Source organism: Megalopta genalis, chromosome 2 (assembly GCF_051020955.1).
Source record: "Megalopta genalis isolate 19385.01 chromosome 2, iyMegGena1_principal, whole genome shotgun sequence".
Classification (NCBI taxonomy): domain Eukaryota; kingdom Metazoa; phylum Arthropoda; class Insecta; order Hymenoptera; family Halictidae; genus Megalopta; species Megalopta genalis.
The window spans coordinates 28,616,535-28,635,753 of record NC_135014.1 but is presented as its reverse complement, the minus strand read 5'-3'; the positions used below and the strand labels follow the sequence as shown (position 1 = coordinate 28,635,753).

General features: G+C 46.9%; 1 protein-coding gene across 5 annotated transcripts in view; it reads right to left on the bottom strand.

The window, feature by feature from the left end:
- Positions 1-528: 528 nt before the first annotated feature.
- The window catches only part of LOC117229797 (uncharacterized), a 128,067-nt gene continuing 109,376 nt past the window's right edge, over positions 529-19,219 (bottom strand). For 2 of the 5 annotated variants that reach the window (XM_033486599.2, XM_076518965.1), the window contains exons 2-3: positions 5,332-5,662; positions 529-4,933 (exon numbers count right to left, since the gene is read on the bottom strand). In XM_033486599.2, coding sequence (XP_033342490.1) covers positions 4,303-4,933; positions 5,332-5,662 — 962 coding nt within the window. In that variant the 3' untranslated portion in view covers positions 529-4,302. Of the gene's footprint in view, positions 4,934-5,331; positions 5,663-6,838; positions 6,858-8,044; positions 8,160-10,350; positions 10,709-19,219 lie in introns of those variants that run through there. The other 3 variants (XM_033486600.2, XM_076518963.1, XM_076518964.1) reach the window with 3 other exon arrangements.

Sequence of the window (19,219 nt, the reverse complement as noted above, 5' to 3'; positions counted from 1 at the left end):
ATAATTTGGGGAGAGGAGATACGATTGTTCGATTTTTACCTCGTTTTTATAATCGTGGACAATTTATAACTATAAAAATAAACCGCAAGGCTCGAATGATCGTATCTCCTCTTCCCAAATTGTCCATTTTTGCGGTCAATCTGGTGGCGTCAATTAGAGAGACATTACTGTAGACAATTTGGAAAGAGGAGATACGATTATTCGAGCCTTGCGACTCGTTTTTATAGTTACCGATTTTCAACAATTGCAAGACTCGAATAATCGTATCTATTCTTCCCAAATTGTCCATTTTTGCGGTCAATCTGGACGTCAATTAGAGAGACATTACTGTACTTACTTCGCGACGATGATGCTTCCTCGGTGTTTAACGCGTTCACTATGATGAACGAGTTGGCTGATCGTCCGTAACGGATTTCGACATTATTATTGTCTTTGCTATACCTACCTGCAAGATCGAGATGTCATCTGGATTCACAGGTTAGAACGCGCGCTCGCAGAAGAAAAAGGCGGGAAAAGAACGACACGGCGTTATATTTTTGCAGTTTATTCGCAAATTGTTCGTATAATTGGTAACTGATCTCGGATAACTAGTACTAAAAACCTAAACAATGTATGAAACTTTATACATAGTTGATTACTCTTACACGGGTGGCTAAGGCAGCTATTTACAGTGTGTGACAATGTCGCGTCGAACCACGAGATTCGAGATCTCGATTCTACCGATATCGCAGACAATCGTGCATCGAGCTGAGACACGAAACATCCCCCTCGAACTGCGGTTCGAACGTTCGAAAGGAAGATTGGATTTTTTTTTGCATTATTTTCACGTTTATGCATATGTATATATCGCAGACTGCGGATCTTTATTGATCTGAATAGAGAATTTCTTTGATCCGTGGATTATTCTTGTTTTGTTAAACCGGTTGTTCGATCGGTTCGCTCAGCTCTACAGCTTCGTTTTATTTATTTATTTATTTATTTATTTACCGAGGGACTATCGGTTCAACGGTCCTATCAAATTCTGTCGACAAATCGTCCAATCAACAGCTTTGTAAATTTATTTATAAAAATTGTAAATTCGCATAAACACCCGCAGTCTCTTTATCACCGTTTGCTTTATTACAGTTACTTCTTTTCCAGCAGCTCTCACGGGATTTTGTAAAAGTTTTGACAATGCTTCGATTTTCACCGATACGATCACGTGTAACGGAAACAGATTCGCGGTGACCCTTTAGGTGCTAGTTGTGCCGTGCGTGCACAGAGGGCGTCGCCCGTGATTCGGCGACCGATTTCTCGTTACCAGAGGGGATGAAGATATGGAAAAGAATCTGGTTGCGAGTCGAGGAAGGTTAAAGAAGAAGGTAAGGGGGCATACGAAAGATCACTTTCGAACGAAAACGTAAAATAAAAGGCTGTGGAAAACAACGCGTCGTCGAACATCCAATTCCTTTTTAGCACTTTTGTGAACGGTACGGGAAAGAGGGATAAGTTAGATGGAAACGGCACGGGGCGAAGCTAAGAATAGATCTAACATCCGATGTATTTTTGTGTCACGCGAGCCTGAGGGTTCTATAACCCTATTTTTTTTTGTATCCTTATCAAAGTGTAAAAGTGAGTACCATACTCTCGATGGTAATTATTCAAGCGAAATCGCGAGAATATTACACGCTAATATTATTACGATATGATCGTAATTCTAAACACACATTTTTTTCAATTTCATTCATCGGATAATAAGACAAATCGAAACGCGATTGGAGAGAGAGAGAGACAATGTTGGTTCTGGATAATTCCATTGTAAAAGAAAATTAATGATAAACCAAGGTATTTTTCTCCAAAATCGTTGTCGCCGATCACAAAATCTTTTTACGATGTTAAGTCTGTTCCGTAGCCTCGCTCGTGCCGGAGCCATTCTTAAAAAATGGATCAACGTGAAATATAACCGACTTGGTCCACGAATTAATGACAAACATTCTTTTTTTAGGGCAGTATCTTCTCCGTGGAGAATCTTCTTGGAAATCTCGATCCCCCGATTCCTCGAAAAAAAAACTGTACCCGACAACAGGATTCATGTTTAAAATTGATTCGCGGATTCTCACCGGTTGGCCAACCGGATGTACAAAGTATTGCACCATATAGTGTCTGCAGAGTTCACGCGAAGATACACCATTTTTTATCAATCGAGCTTATCTATATATGTATCTTTCGAACAATACATTATCTATGTACAAGAACAATGTGTACAAATTAATATTACACGGTCGCGTGTATCGTTTTCATCGTAACAAAATTTTACAAAACTTATTGCGACATTCTTAGCTTGTGGGGGACAGGGGGGAGAGTTGAGTTAACAAAATTCCGCGTTACGCGCGGTCGTGAGACCGTAGTAAGTCGTTTGACGTATCGAAATGGAACATACACTTTGACAAAGCGAACAAAAAAATTTGTAACTAGTGAAAACGAACGCTCGGCTGTACCGTTCTCGTCAATCCTCTCGCAATTATTCTTATCCATTCCGATCAGCGTGGAATGATTAAACACGAACCCAAATCCAAATTAACAACTCGCTCGAAGCCTACTTGCAAATATAGGGTTGAATCATAAACGCGTTCCTCCACCCCTTTCTTAAAAAAACCTGTAAGTTCCAGTCATGCGAATAAAATCTTAACTTATTGTACAAATTCTCAGTTACCATTTCTAGCTAGACGACTGTTCATTGTTTCTCATGTTCGAACATATTTCTCTTATATCTTTTTTATCTATTTATGATCCAACCCGTTTACCGAGCCGCGCCGTATCGTTTGACAGTTCTGCTATTGACGATGCGATATTGCGTATATATATAGCCAATCCAACCGAACCGAATCCGAATCCGATTTAAAAAGGTTCTTCGACAGAACGCTCGAGAAGCAGTTTAGATTTGTCGTTGAAGGACTGCGAGGATGGCCCCCTCGTTATTGTCGGCGGAACGAGAAGGCGACAACGCGAGACGAAATATCATTAATAGGTATAACCGAAGAACGTTGCGCAACAATTAAGGCCCACCGTAGCATTATCGCAGGGTACAGTGAATTCGTTCGATTTCATCGCACACCACCACATTATTATTATTATTTGTTTAACTCACGATGCTACTCTAAAGGCATTTTTACAGAGGCGCGAGAAACGCGTTCCGTCGTTCGCGGCATTTCTCGTCTGTTGCACTTCGCGTAATTGTCCATCGAAGAAATTCCACTACAAATTCACCTATAATATTATCAATTAACGTGCTCTTACAAACGTACTTGAATATATACAAATCACATATATATATACATACAACGTGTGCACTGTATACATATATATGCAGGATGCCTATGCGTATTTCAGGACATTTTGGTACCGACGATCGTACGTACAACTTTCGGCGTTCAAATCCTGTGTGTATGTGTGTGCGCGTGTACGTATACACCACGAAATACCGAATCGAACTCTAGAGCGGTACCTCGATAGATCTGGCTAACGACGAAGGGACCTCGTCGAGGCTATGCGAAAAGCGTTCTACAATAGTATCCTCCGGTTGCACGTTCACTTTCTGCGCGTCTTCGCCCGTACGTTTCCATCAGGGTCGACGATACCACAAAGAGAAACGCGATTCGTACAGCATGCGACAAGAGAACACCGTATTTCTTCTCTAACATTTCTTATCTATATAAAACAGACGCGATCGCGCGACGTCAGAATGAAATCCGTGGGACAGCATGAGGTAAACGCGACGCTCCTCCGCCGAACGACTCTGGCACCGATCGTTGCTGTTTGCTCGAGGCTTAACCGTTAATGCCCGGCCCGTATAAATCTATAATACTCCTTCGCGTCTTTCATAGAACGATTGCCATGCGTTACGACCGAGGAGCCGATAAAAATTTCTATGGATTTGATCCCCGTCGTCTGGCGACCGCGTCGTTCAGGATTCTATTTCCGGTCCCGGGATGCGCGAGAAAACTGTTCGGCACACGGCTGTTTTCCCGAGATCGCTCGCCAGGATACAACCGACCAGAGAGAAGAGTCCTCTTCCGAGTCTTCGGTACCAAATACATCCTCGACGAGAGACGACGGTGTCCGCGAAGCCAATTCGGCCGCTCGATCGCCGGCCTATAGCCGAACGATCGACCGGCCAGCCAGCCGCCTCTCTTTCTTCTCATCTTCACCCTCCATAGTCCAGGTTCATCCTCGCCGTGTGTCCTCGTGTGTGCCGCGAAACCGTCTGCCCGCGTAGTCGTGATCGACGATAGCAGGGTGGTGCTCAAGGCACGAGGCTCCCTTCTAAGTTTCCAGACCCGGCACTAGACTGTGGAACGTTTGGATGTCGTGGAAGGCCCTGCCGCAGCTCTGGTTGTTGTTTCTCTCGAATTTCGCCAGGTCGAAATGCTCGTCCAGCGACTGTAGCTCGACCAGACGCTCCTCCAGGCTCTTCGCGGAGTCCGCGAACCTGGCGAAGTCGCAGATCCGGTCGGGGTCAACGACGTCGGACGCCTCCATCATGCCCACGTCGCCGGATCTCGCGACCACGCTGTTCAACTGCGCGGCAGAGTCGTCCAGCTCGCTGGGGAACATCGCGGAGCTGCAGCAACTACTCGTGGTGGTGGTGCCGGTGGTGGGGTTGTTGCTGTTGTTGTTGTTGCTGTTACTGCTGCTGTTGGTCGTCGTGTTCGCCGTGCTGGTGCTGATCATCGTCGTCGACGATCGAACGTCGATGCCGCCCAAACGATCCTCCGGGTAGACCAGGTGGTGGTGGTGCGGGTTCTCCGGCTCCTGGACCTCGTCGATGTGGGACAACAGCCGAGGTGTCGGCGGCAGGATGTAGAAGTCGCTGAACACGTCGTCCTGGAGGTCGAGGTCGTCGTGCCTCTGCCGCTTCGGCCCGAGCCCGTCGTTCCTCGTGTCGTCGCTCAATCTGCGGAAACCAATCACGATTAGATCACGAATCCACAACAGTTTCTACACGATCGCTGATCGTGTCTCTCGAAAGTTGCCACTCGACAGCCCCCCTCCCTCTCCCCCTCTTCTAAGACATTACGCTACGGGCGCGCGCGCGCGCCCTACCCCCGCGTTTCTCCGTTTGCTTTCTTGCGTAATCTACATTATGTAAAACGAACCCATTAAGATCCTAGCGTTCTTCTTCCGCCACTCGGTGGATCCTATTGATGTTACGCGACTCTCCCGTTACGAGGACTATGTTGAAAATATGGAAATCCCCTCCCACCCCCCGAAATCGTGCGGAACGAGTAGCAACGTTCGTACAGCGATTTAAATCCTTGGTCGAGTTTTTGTAGAAAACGACCGAGGACGTACCTTTTTCTGGAGGTGGTGTCGTCGTCCGTCACGCCGACGATAAGGTTGCTCGAAACATTGTTCTCTTTGGTGGAGTCGTTCAGATACGGGACCACCGGAAGCCCGTAGTTCCTCGTCTTCTCGTCCCTGTTCTCGCGTTGCAACCGTCTCACGGCGTTGTTGATAAGCACAGATCTGCAGAGGCTCGCTTCCGGGTCCTCGATCCTCCTCAACTTCCCGGCGGAGATCTTCAGAAGACGTCGACGCTCCTCTCTCGCACGATATTTGGCGGAAATCATCGTAGGTCGGCTCCTGCGTATAACTAGATCCTCTTCTAATCTCATCTTAGCGTCTGAAACGAGAAAACGCGAGTATAAATATAGTATAATAATTTGTAAACGGAAGCAATATGTAAATTTAAAATATATAAATTTTATATTTAAAATATATAAAATGTGTAAATTTTTTAATATATAAATTTTTCAATGAAAAATTTCGTATTGGCGGCGTTCGATCGACTCTACTTTTGTTTCTGTTAAAGCGCAACGCGATGGGAAAAAGAAAAATGTTTGCGTAACGGTATCGCCGAGAGAAGACTACTGTAACGCGCCGTGGCGACCATACGAGGAAGGTTAGCGGTACGCGAGCACGAATTTACGTGTTTACATGGCGCGCGCGCGCTGCGCCGATTATGAGAGCCAGATCATGGTATTCTTTTCCGCTATTGTCGCGACGATGACCCGAATACGAGCTTCCGTCGTTCCGCGACGAACGATTCCTCTCCTCGAACACACCGCGCCGCCTCCCCCCCACCCCCTAAATCGGTACGAAACGACCGATTCTCGTCCGGAAACGTGCTTTGTCTTTAACCTGTTAACAGGACAACCATACGAGTTAACTCTCCATGCACGACTTTGTTTATTATATTATTATTTATTTTATTGTTTATATATATTATTTATATTATTATATTATTTATATTATATATATTATTTTATCTTTTCCTGTTTCGTTCGATAATGTTTATCTTACGTATGAATATATTTTCGGAACAATCGCGGGACGCAAGGTGGATGTCGTATCGATGCGGATACGCGACAGGGACGGTAGAGATAGATCAGGGAAAACGAGTACGATATCACGATATAAACGACTCTCCCCTGGTTCCCTCGTTCGGTTCATTTTGCACGTAATTTGATCGGCCAATAAATCGCGTCGGCTCGTCCGCGATAAAAACAATTCGTGCCCGTTGATATTGAAACACGACGGAGACGCGAAACGTGTTTTTCCCGGCGAATTGACAGGATGTCAATGTTCCCGCAGGCTTGGAGCATGCGTGACCGATTAACAGACTGCGTAATGCACTATTTATAGAGACCGCTTTTTGCACGCACGGGAGCAAACGGAATTCCCGTGCGACGCGAGCTTCCTAGTGTGTTTCCAACGAGAAAGAAAGAGAGTTTCAGATGTTCGTTCGAAAGAATCCAGTCAAGGTATTTTCCGCTCGTACTAATCTCTATTTACGCACCCATCCGTCGTCGTCCGTGAAACGGTGGACGTTTCACGAAGTCACTTCCTAACCTATAAATCATAATTTCTAGAACAACGTTTGGTTTCGAGTAAAAAATCGTAAAGTTCGCGGAGAACGTCCTCGGTTTTCCTACACTTCTATTGGCGGTCGCGTAGTCGTTCCGGGTAACGGACGCTCCGTCCCGGGACGTTCTTTCCACGGCTGATCATGGAAATGGCATGGAATTATGTTGTTCGGCGGAATAATCGAGCGAAGGAAGGCTAACGTGGTACGCGTAGAAAGTATGCAAACCGAGACTCCCGTTAAAAAGGGAGGAAGATCTCGACCGAATCGTTGCGATTAACATAGGCTATTATAGGTTAAGAGTCGACGTCGATAGAGAATCAGATTTCAACGGGACTAGCAGTTTTATCTCTTCCCCTCCCCCTGTGTTCTTTCCTTGAACTGAGTCACGTCCACGATTTCGTACGTAACAATTAACATTTAACGGGAAGAGCATGAATCTCTCGGAAAATGATTTCGACGAATGATCGGTTGAGTCACGTTCGCGGGACAGAAATACGTGACGCGCGGAGAACACACGAGTTTGTTCCGTCGGCCGACAGATGGCGGCGCCGACACGTTTGGCCGGCAGCAACAAGATGGCCGCCGCGCGCTACATTAATCGCGTCGAAAGAATCGACGTACCGAGTGTCGCGTGACACTTGTTGCTAAATCATTTGCTGCGTATCGGTGCTGAACTTTAATCGATACGAGATGGCTCGGTGTTCGAGCGTCGATATCCAACCGTTAATTGATGTCACGACGACCGCTATTATTTTTTACAGAGCGCGCGTGAAATAGTTATCGTCCCGACGAATCCCAGTACCGGCTCTATTTTCTATGGACTACGAAAAATCGAAATGACAAGAATAAGATCCGTCGGCGGAGCAATTTTACTGAGACGTCTCCTCACGAGAATGTAGGAGGGAGTGCGAGAGGGGGATAGAACCGATACGAATAGGGCGTACGGCTACCATAATGCGGTCAAATCTACACGGAGAGAGATCCGTCTGCTTTAATTCGACGGTTCTACTTAATTTCGCGGTTACGGAGAATGGAGAAGAACCATGGTGAACCGAGAGACGATTTTACGCTCCAAGCGTGCCTAAGCTAACTTTCTCCGCGAGAAGAAAAAACTGCCATGGATACGCGTTACCTAACCTGTACAGTCTCTGCTTTGGAGTCGCTGACTCGTGCGCGTCGTCCTCTCCCCACCCGTTTCCCGTAAGCTTGCTCGCGCGTAGGATATATATTTACACATCTACACGGCTTCCCTGTTTCCTCGCGTACCGAACCTTCTCCCTTTCCCCCACCACCCGCCCTAACTGACTCGCTGCCGCGCGTCATTTTTATCCGATACAGTTATTCGAAACAACTTAACTGTCGATACAGTTGACATTGTTCATGTAACAGAAGAACGAAGATTAGATATGCATGTAGATTGCTGCTCGTACATCGTTGTAACAACTCGAGAGCCGGATCGGGACTCGTTCAATTTAAGGAATTGATATACCAAGCTTAAGGTATTATTCGATAATACCCGAGGCAAATCGATCTACCGAAATTCGAGCTGCGCAATTTCCACGCTTATCTAGCCCACAATCGGCGAAGATAAGTTTCGAAGTGCTCTTCAAAAAAATTCACCGACCGATAAACGAAAGGCTTCCACAGCTTCCGTGGATATCGCCCGATACTGTTCGCACGAGAGGACCGCTCTTAAAACTGTACACGTCACTATGCGATGCCGTTACATCTAATCTTACATCACACACGCCGTAGCGGAGCAGTGTCTGGCAATTAAACGAAGCTTTGACCTCGGCCGGAATTAGATTCGTTTAAACCTGTCGTTTCAAAACACAGAAATACTTGACCGTTTGAGGGATCGCTGTTCGCTTTCGAGCGCGGTACCAATTTCCGAGTCGGCGCGCGCTTTTTGTCTCTACAGGGTGTCCGAAAAATGTCTCGCAATTAGGAAATGGCGGGTTTCTCGGATCATTTGAAACAACTTCTTCCTTTACAGAAATTTTCTCCGAGGCACCGTTAACGAGTTATCAACGAAAGAACAGTGACCAATAAGAATCGAGTACGGTTGACGCGCGGCGGCCAGGCCGACCAGCACGCGAAGCCCGGTTCCGCTCATTGGCTCGGTCGCCTCGCGCCAGCCGAGCTCGCCTCTCATTGGTCACCGTTTTTCGTTAATAACTCGTCAACGGTGCCTCGGAGAAAATTTTCGCAAAGGAAAAAGTTGCTTCGAATGACCCGAGGAACCCGCCACTTTCGGACTGCGAAACATTTTCGGGACACCCTGTACATCTCTTCGAACTCCTGCGATTCTCGCGCGCGCCGAGGAAATTATCGAACCGGATCGATATTTCCGATTCAAGTGTACGATATCGGGTTGGCGAGAAAGTAATGTTTCCAATCTACGGGAAAAGCGAAATACATTTAGCCCGAGCGTGCCCCGTTCGTCGTCGTACAATTTGCGAAACGTACTTATTAATGCGTCGCGCGTACCGAGAGCCTATCGATATCGGTTCGAGGTAAGACGCAAGGTAAGGAAAACGCTTCGAAAGGCCACCATATTGAACCGTTCGAAGTAGAAAGCGGTCGGTGCATGGGGGACGACCAGGTCGAACCGTTGCCGCCCGTCCGTTCCCTGCAGGGGCCTTGAAAGGAATGCGCGGATAAAAAGAAATCGGCGAGCGAGCACTTTTACACGCTTCTAAATAAACACATACGGCGAACGCGGCCTTGTGTGCGTTCGTTCGTTCGATCCGCTCCTCTATCGCTTAACTCGCGATATTTATCTCCCGTTTCGGCTCGTTTACAAGCATTGTGTTTTATTATCGGCCGTGCCGTTCTGTTCTACAGCTGGTTTGCGCGCGAATACACCGATCGTTTTTTCAACTTTTCGATATTTTCAAAAATGCCGGGAATTAAACGTGAACGGTTCAGTTAACAGGTTACCGAATTTTCATTGTACTGCTTTATCGACCGTGCAAAAATCAACGGTTCGCCATCGACTTTATAAAAAAAAAAAGAAAAAAAATGCTTTCGGGGATATCACGTCGTGAATAAAGGATCCATGTATGTATATACATATATATATATATATAAACGTAATCCAAAGCTAGTTCTTTAGCTCGACGAATTTCCTCGTTCAAGATACAAATCGCTGTTTTTATTGGTGCAGATATGGTTAGAGGTTACATTTATTGCGAGAGCGTGGTCGTTCCACTTCCCAAGGACAATCCAATAATATAGCAGCGACGCGGAGTCGCTGCAAGAATTACACGGAATAATATGTATCGCTGTTAAAATGCGCTCGGGAACAACAGGTACATTCGACGACGAAATGTCACAACGCGGAGGGAAAGTGAAAGAGAGTAAGAGAGGGAGAGAGAGAGAGAGAATGCATAGATATTCTCGTAACGACACCGCGCAAATCGTCAAATAGAGGAACTCACTTTCGAACTATGGAAAACCGTATCGTACACGCGTCGTTACACTTTCCACATTCCTTGGCGCGATGCGGTCGGAAAAACAAAGTGCCAGAGAGAACTGTTCACCATCGGCGGATTAACTGTTCACAGAGTTCACACAGAGAGAGAGAAAGAGAGAGAGAGATAGAGCACACACAACAAGGCGGAGAAGAACGATCTCGTTGTCGCCAGCACTCGAGAGAAATTTCAATGGATGTGCGTCGCCGCGAGCCAGTCCGTGTGAGACGCGCTCGGTGTCTCGAACTGATCTGTGCGTCACGCGTAATCGCGGCGCACGTACAACGATAGCCCCGACGACAACAAAAGTGTTATCGGGCGTCGCGTGACGTCACGAGTGGCCGTGTGTGCAGTGCCGCGCGCGACGCGCATGCGCCCCTCACCGGTCCCCCACCATGGCGCGCAAGACGGAGAGTCCACACGCAGCAGGCACACCGTTTGTTCTGACTGGTTGTCGCGCGCGAAACATTTAGCGAGACCAGCTTGGCCCGAGCCGCAGAAAACACTGTCACTTTTTCCTTCCGTGCCGAGCAAAGGGAAAGACGCGAGAGAGTCCGATTAAAATTCGTATTATCCTTTCGGGACGTGTCCCGCTCGCTTCGTGCCCCCTCCACGTCGCGTGCTTTCAATGTAACCCGGAATCACTTTTACATCTTCGCGGAGTCGTTGAAACTCGTGCCCACGAACTCTATGAATTTACGTCGAGTTATAGTTTGAAAATTCGAAATTTTTTTTTGGGAACCAGAAGTTTGATCTAAAAGCTTATTTACGACGGTGAATAAATACCGTTTCAGTTCTGCTCGAATGCCGCACGGAGTTTCGGTTACCCTTCGACGAGACAGTGAACAGGTACCGCGCGCGCGTGTATGCATAAATACGTACGCGCGGAACTCCGTTAAGGATTTCTCGTAGCTCGTTAATTGCGCCGACGCGAGTACTTTTACTCCACACGAATAATGAAATGAGCGAGAATCTCTTTCGTGGAACGAACCCGCCCGCTGCCGGTAACCCACCCCTATCTGATAATGTTCCCGATTTAATCCGAACGCGTTTCAGACGAGGTTCGACGATAAGATTTAAAATAATTTTCTTGAATTATTTACTTCTAGTAGTACGTAAAATTTCGGTACAGCTGTCGGCCAGTTATCTCGACGATCCGACAAGAATTCAAAAAAAAAAGAAAAATACATTTTCTTTAATTTTCTATCGACGTCACGTTGTCATGTCTGACCCGTCGCAATCTGTCCGATTTCTTGAATTATTTACTTCCAGTTACATGTAAAATTTCGGTACAGCTGTCGGCCAGTTATGTCGACGATCCGAGAAGAATTAAAAAAAAAAGAAATACATTTTCTTTAATTTTCTATCGACGTCACGTTTATCATGTCTGACCCGTCGCAATCTGTCCGATTTCTTTCGGGCTCCAGGGACACGAAGTGTACACAGAAACGATGAAATTGTACGGGGCAATCGTTAAATAGGCCGTGACCATTCGGCTGGTCGACTTTCTCTGGCGAGTCGCGATGGACGAAGACGGAGGAATCGGGGAGGACAAAAAAAAGTGGTTCGTATTTAGAACGCTTTGTCTCTCTGTGAACGACCGTTACAAGTATCGCGGGAAGCATCGCGACAATGCCGCTACGACGACGACAGCGACATCTTATCTCCGGGGCGAACGCGAAAGCCCCGCCGACGATTCCTCGAGCCGCGCGGCGGCGGTGCGCTTCTTAAAATAAACCGGAAAAAGGGAGTCATTCCTCGCTTTTGTTTCCGATTCCGTGGCCACTTAACAGCGACTGGGTTCGCGTCCTCCCATTGTTAGGGAAACCTAATACCTATTCCGTACGCGCCGCGCGCGCGCGCGCGCAGCAAACATTTCAATATGCTAATGTGCTCGAATAGGACTCACGGCGATCGGGAATACGTAGATGGAGTCACCGTTTCCCTCGGGTTACCCTCCCTCGATGCCTCTCGACGAACGACGACGCTCATTTTCATATTCAACGGACGAAAGAAAAATAGTTATCGCCATTGTGACGCGCCGGGAAGGATTTATATTGTCACGCAATCACAGCCTGGGTGTACAAGAGCTCTCGGGTGCGACGCACAAGCGCTACACACCGCGTGTCTTACGTAAAATCGAATCGACTTGATGACGCATTTACTAAGTTTACGAGCCGCAAGTGGTGATTAAACGAATGTACGCTGTGTGTTTCACCGATTTTCCTTACTACTACTTCCTTGCTACTATTTTACGAGAAGAACGATATTTATTGGTGCTGCCACGACGATAAAGCACGTCAGAAGATGAGCATACTATCGATCAATATAACAAATAGATTAGCTGTTTTATAGATGTTGTTCGATAGTCGATAACAAAAAATTAAACGTGCGTATCATCGCATTGTAAAAAAAAAGGAACGATCCGTAAATATATCGCAGGCGATGCATGCAACAGGTTGACAAAAATCAGTGGACAAAAAACTGATGAAATTTCTAGCAATTTTCTGTTCGCGACACTCGCGCGGGCTTCCGCGACGATTCGGTAAAACACGTATATGCGAGAAATTAGCGACAACGGTTGCCCGTCACTTTCTCCGAATCACGAATTCCACACGAAGCGATCCCAAGCTTGGCGGAACGGGACTGCGCGAATTTCGAAGCCGATCGTATAATCGATCGGGTTCTTTTCGATCCGCGTTAAGAAAATGTATCAACGTTGCCACGTACTATTATGTCCGAGTGCGAATTAATTACAACACAGTTTTTCTTGGCGCCGATAAGTTACGCAACGACAAGTGTTGCGTTGTTTTTATAACTATGGTTTTTTAAAGCTTTATAAAGTATAAAAAGCATTGCGAGAAGAACGTATAAATATATTCACATTTCCGTACGAATCCGTGCTAAACGAGCGATAATTCGGTCGGTTGTGTTGTGAAACAGAGTAAGAGCTAGTAGCATCGTCGTCGCAGTTATCGTCCGGAAAATACGTCTTTCGAAAAACAGACTACGCCGCGTTTCTAACACGGCGAATCTCGGTTGGAACGCGGCGAGCAAGTCGAACGGGTAGGTGCAGCGCAATATTCCGACGGCCTCGAGTTTCGCGTAGCAGGAACATTAACGACCGTCAGCTTACTTTGTTGTCCGTAGGCCGCCGCGCGCCGTAAAGCCACATCAATACACGGCAATCACGCTAAGAGCAGATGTTATCCCTACCAACGCCGCCCCTCCAGTTTCCTCGACTCTTTGCCGGAGAGATCGGCCGAGATTCGAGTGGGGATGAATCGGCTCGTGTCGCCGATACTCGGCTGCGTCCCCCCTCCCCACCCCGCCCACGCGACGCGTGTGTGAATCCACTACGGAATCAGGGTTGTGCCGCGCGCGACTACGTTCCCTTCGCGTGCGCGCGGCATTTTTACTTATTGTTTCCTTATCGGGCCGGCCTTTATCGGAAACGAAAGATACCAGAACCGAGGAGAGCACAAAACGCCGCGGGATTTTCCGATATCATTTGCATCGAGATCGGAATGAAAATGATGCGCCTAAGACGATAAGAACGATTACAACCGAGAAATCTGTCATGCCATACACGACGCGTGCACGATACACGCCGTGTTTTCTTTCAAAATCTTTTTGCGATTTTCTGTTCCTCGACGATAACCACGATTCTTAAGTTCGACGCCACGGAAACATACCGTGATAATCTCACTGTTACAAGATTATCCTGTGATTCACCATCGGCGGTGTTCTTCGGTGGAACTCGGCGTCTCTGAAACTACCGATCATAGCGAGTAATGCTGCCAGAAATAGGGTTGAACCTTTCTTCTCGGTACGTCACGAGCGACGAGTAAATATAGCGTGACGATTCAATGAGCTACTCGCCGATGCGCCCAACGGGAGCTACGGCCCTGACACGTGTCTCGTGCCACGTTCGCTGGTGTGCGCGCACGTATAAAGGGGGCTGGCGGACTCGCGCGCGTGTGTGTGAGTGAGTGAGTATTTAGCTAGCGGTTTGGAAGGAGAACGTTCGTTCGGAGTGGGAAAGAGCCGACTGTATCGATAGAGGCCGAGGAGAGAGAACGGCCGCGACGTCGGTGTAGGTAGGCGCGTGACGTCACGCGTTCCACCAGCTGGTCGGAAGACGCGCCACTCTCCTTGTTGCCATGCCCGTGTTTTTGTCACGATAACGCTGTCACGACGGAACAGAGCCGAGAAAAACAGCCGTGCGCTCGTTGGACCCAAAAAGGGTTCCTTGGGACCCTTCGACTTTCGATCTGGCGGTGCTCGAACCGGTGAGCTCCCTGGAGCTTAGGGGACTTGCCCCACTCCGCGACCTCCCATGCTCCCACTTCGCGCTTAACAGGGGCCCCACCTGTTGACAGCATTGTGCGCCTCATGATCCCAATTATTTTTCGATTCGTCGATGCGTAGCAAAAGAAATACGAACAGTCACGCGAACCTATGTGAGCCGAGATATAGCTGGCGAGATCAAGAAATCGCTAAAAATTTCAGGCAATTTCCATTCTCAATTACCTCGTCGGTATGCACGGAAAGAGTTCCCATCGAATTAACGCAACGGGCGTTTTGCCTCGCATCCTCCTGCGACTATGCGGCAACCCCTCACGCTATCCCACAGTTACGGGTAACCCGAGGAAATAGGAAAACACCTGGCAGACATCCGATCCTGTCGCTCTCCTTCGGAGACGAACGTCGTTTTCGATCGTCACGACTCAATTCCGACCGAATCACAACGGAACCGACGTTTCTCATTATTATATTTTCCATCCGACCTGTGTCTTCGATTCGAATATTTTTGTTTATCAACAAAATAATTGGCGACTTCGAGGCGCCATTAAAAATTGTTACGTCGCGTTTCAAAATAATTTTATTAATCGAATTTGTTCAGCTTTGAAGAAAAACCGTTGCATCGATCGCAAAATTCGATTTCATACGTATAAAATGCATTAGGTTATATGAAATGGAAATACAGCGGGTCAGAAAAGCTGTGTCGAATTTTGCGTTAATTCAACTTCGAGTGCAAAGGGTTAACCTTCGTCGAATCGAATCATATTTCTCAAACGGTTCGCACAGGATCTTATCGCACACGATTAACCCTTTGCATTCGAGTGGCGACTCCGAGGCGACGCCGAAAATTTTTAAAAGAATTTTCATATTATCAAATTTGTTTGTATTCGATAAATTGTCAAATAATAGCGAAGTATGCATAATATATAATATGTATGAGTATAATATAATATAATATAATATATATAATATATTATATTATTATTATTATATTATATATTATTAATTATTTATATTATATTATATTATAATATAAGTATAATAAGTATAATATAATTGTATAAGTATAATATATAATATGTACCAAATAAAAGCAATCGTATCAAGCTGAAATACTGTAGGTTGAAACGAATATCTTTATTTTGTAATTAAATAGTCTCGAGCGCAAATGGTTAATTATAGACAGCGAATACGAATGATCTAATATCGGGAAACTCGTAAAATTATTCGTAAGAACGATGATCCGTCACCGGTGACCGATTGACATCACCGCGGTTCGAAGCCACGATGACGTTAACGACGGCAGCCAGGATTTCCCTAAAGAAGGGCGCCGCGTACACGGAGCGTGACATCATACAGGCATTAGTAATTATTGCGGCATAATGCCGGCCTGTGACGGCGCGCAACGCGACGAGCATTTATGTCCACGCGGATGGAAGGAAACGCGCGCGCGCGCGCGCGCACACCTAAGGGAATTCATAAAACCGAGGAAAGCAATGGCGGCCCGGTGTGCGGCTGAATGTGCTTCGGGCAGGCCTCCTTTGGATTTCTGCCATTGTGAGCGGGATGCTCTGCATTCTGAGGGTGTCACATGGCTCGGTGATCCCGGCGCAGCATCGCGGCGGATCGTCAATGGCCTTCGTGTATCGCTTGTTTCGCTTCTGCGGCTTTTGGTCGAACGCGTCTCGAAAATAGTAACATTTACAAGCGTGTCGTATCAAAGTGCGGGCTCGTTTGATTTCTGCGGTGCAGTGTTTGTCGACAACTCGCGTGGATGTTGCTACCACTGCTCGCTTTCAATAGACCCGGGAGTGAGCGAAACAGAGAGGGAGGGGGAGAGCGAGAAAGAGAAAGAGAGAGAGAGAGAGAGAGAGAGATGCTGATCAGATTAGCTGTCCACCCCACTTCAATCACTCGAGGAGTCGTGAAATAGATAGGATAGAGGAAGACAGCTGTTGCCGATCGACGGTCAGCTGTCTTGAAATTAATTATAACGAAAATATCGATCGAAGTCTAGCAATCGAAGTCGAACAACGTAATCGCGAATAATGAGAATCGTAATCGACGATTAAAGAGCCGATGAAAAAATCGCAAGATAAATTTCACGGTCGAATTATTTCGTTGTATCGTCGGGAACGGCGGCGCAACGCGGCGTAATACATATTTCGCGGCGAGGTGCACGCTCGAGGAAGGTCAGTGACAGAAAGAAGAGTTCACAGTTCCACGGAGCGGGCGGCCAGTCATCGTCCTCCCGAAATTTCGATTGGCATCGCGCTCGCAGCGCCGCGCGGCGGCGCACCCGGTTACTACCGTCGGCTCTCGAGAGACTCATTCCAGGAGTGAACAAACGGATGCGCGTACGCGCACCGCCTCTATTTTCGCATGTGCTTTTCCACAGTGAAGGTGCGTTTAAGCCTCGGCCGCTTTCTAACAACTCGACCCCTCGTCCGTCGAAGTTGTTTAACGTTAACAACGAAACGACAACGATGAAACAAATATATCGCAACGTGTCCGCAATTAAATTGTTACGATCGTCGCGTTCGCTGCGATGCGACAGAGCGCGGCAGCAGTGCGGTTGTTTTCATCGATAAGTTCGTTCTCTCTCGAGACGGTACATACAACCTTTCACGGTAACGCGAATTGCTTTGTCTCGAAAAGCAGTGTGACACGAGCGGGGCGGAGGGGGGCGCTGATAATCGCGGCAAGTTCGTAAAATCCCAACTACAAGCGGAGAGAAATCGAGAAGTAAACGGTACTTTCAGTCAAAGTACACGGAAAGATTAAGCCACCGCCGACGGTCTTTAATAAACTTTGTCACGCACCGCGAAGTTATTCGCGTTTAACGCCGTTGCTCGCGACACTTTTGCCCCTTCTATACACGTCGAAACGGCAGCCACCCCCCGCGCGTTAAACAACGTCGAATATATACGAAATCGACCGTGGATATGTAAATAAAATTCAATGAAAAATGAATGAACTAAATGTACGCGACGGCTCGTTCGTTGCGTTGCGTCTGCCTAAACGCACCTTAATAACCTGTTCACGACAGCGTTCTATTTCTGTCGAAGGATTCACCATAGAATGAGATCAGTGCACTAAATTTATAACTGGTCCCTCTCTTTACACACCGGAATGTTATCGTATCTCTCTCTCTCTCTCTCTCTCGCTTCCTTCGTCTCTCTCTCCCGCTTTCTCAGCAATGCCAGCTACCGAACGGTCAACTACCTCGGCACGGAAAACTAACGATGGGTCGCTCGTGACCCACACCGAGATTTTCGCTGTATATTTACTTTGAGATTAGATCGAAGAAGGAAAACAGAACACAGGAATATCCCAGAGACCACAGAGTATGCGAAAATGAGTAAGAGATGAATGAAGTCGAATAGGAGACAGCACACAATGGCGCGTGTATCGTTGTGACACACTGGTGTGTTGTCAATAACGCGTCACGGCGCGATGCGTGTCAACTAAAAACACGTTCGCTCGCCAAATACGTATTTACTGGCGTAATCGTGCGGCGATATTTCGTCTTTAACCGGGCGATACGAGCCGCGACCTATGACCGTTTGATTATTCGACTCAGCTGCGATTCAAAGTTCAACTTCGATCTCTGTCGTTCATTTTTGCTCGGCGTGCACATAGGTGACCGTGATCGAAACAGAATTCGGCGACTGCATTGACAGAATTTTTCCGAGAGTATGTAATTTGAATGTATTAATTAATTTATTATATATTATATATATTATAATTAATTTAATTTGTATGTATTAATTTGAAACTTGATCGAATCAAGATTTTTTTGGTTTTTCTCTCCCCTCCCCCTTCGCCCCGAGTTATTTTTGGGGGGGAAAAACGAACCACGTCTGGCGAAATCGTGTCAATTGTTCCAGACAAAACGAGCCGAGGATACGAATAATATTTCTCGAAAATTCTATCAAGGAGAGGCGAACGGCCGGCGCGCCGAACAATGGTTTCGGTTGATCGGTCGCGTTTCGAAAGCCCCACTCTCGCGGAATACACCTTCCGCGCCTGTAATTTCCCACGAACTCGCTTTCGAATTAACCGACACGGACCCGGGATTAGTAACTTACGAACGAAAATTCGCCCGCGACTCTTGCGAGTGCCGAGTGCATGTTAAATCGTTACGATTTCAAAATTGAACTTCCTCGGTGAACTGGGCTGGTTTTATTATTACAACAGGCGATTTGCGATGCTCGAAAACGAAAGTCGAATTTCGTGGCGAAGAACTACAGTAATGTCTCCCTTATTGACGCCGAGATCGCGCAGAAAAATGGACAATTTGGGAAGAGGAGATGCGATTATTCGAGCTTCCTGGTTTATTTTTATGGTCACGAATTATCAACGATTATAAAAACGAGCTGCAAGGCTCGATTAATCGTGTCTCCTCTTCCCAAATTGTCCATTTCTCTGCACAATCTGAGCGTCAGTAAGGGAGACATTACTGTACATACTCGAGCCCGGAATTGTTCTGGCTATTTTTTGTGTCAGCACAATGGAATGCAACGTTGAA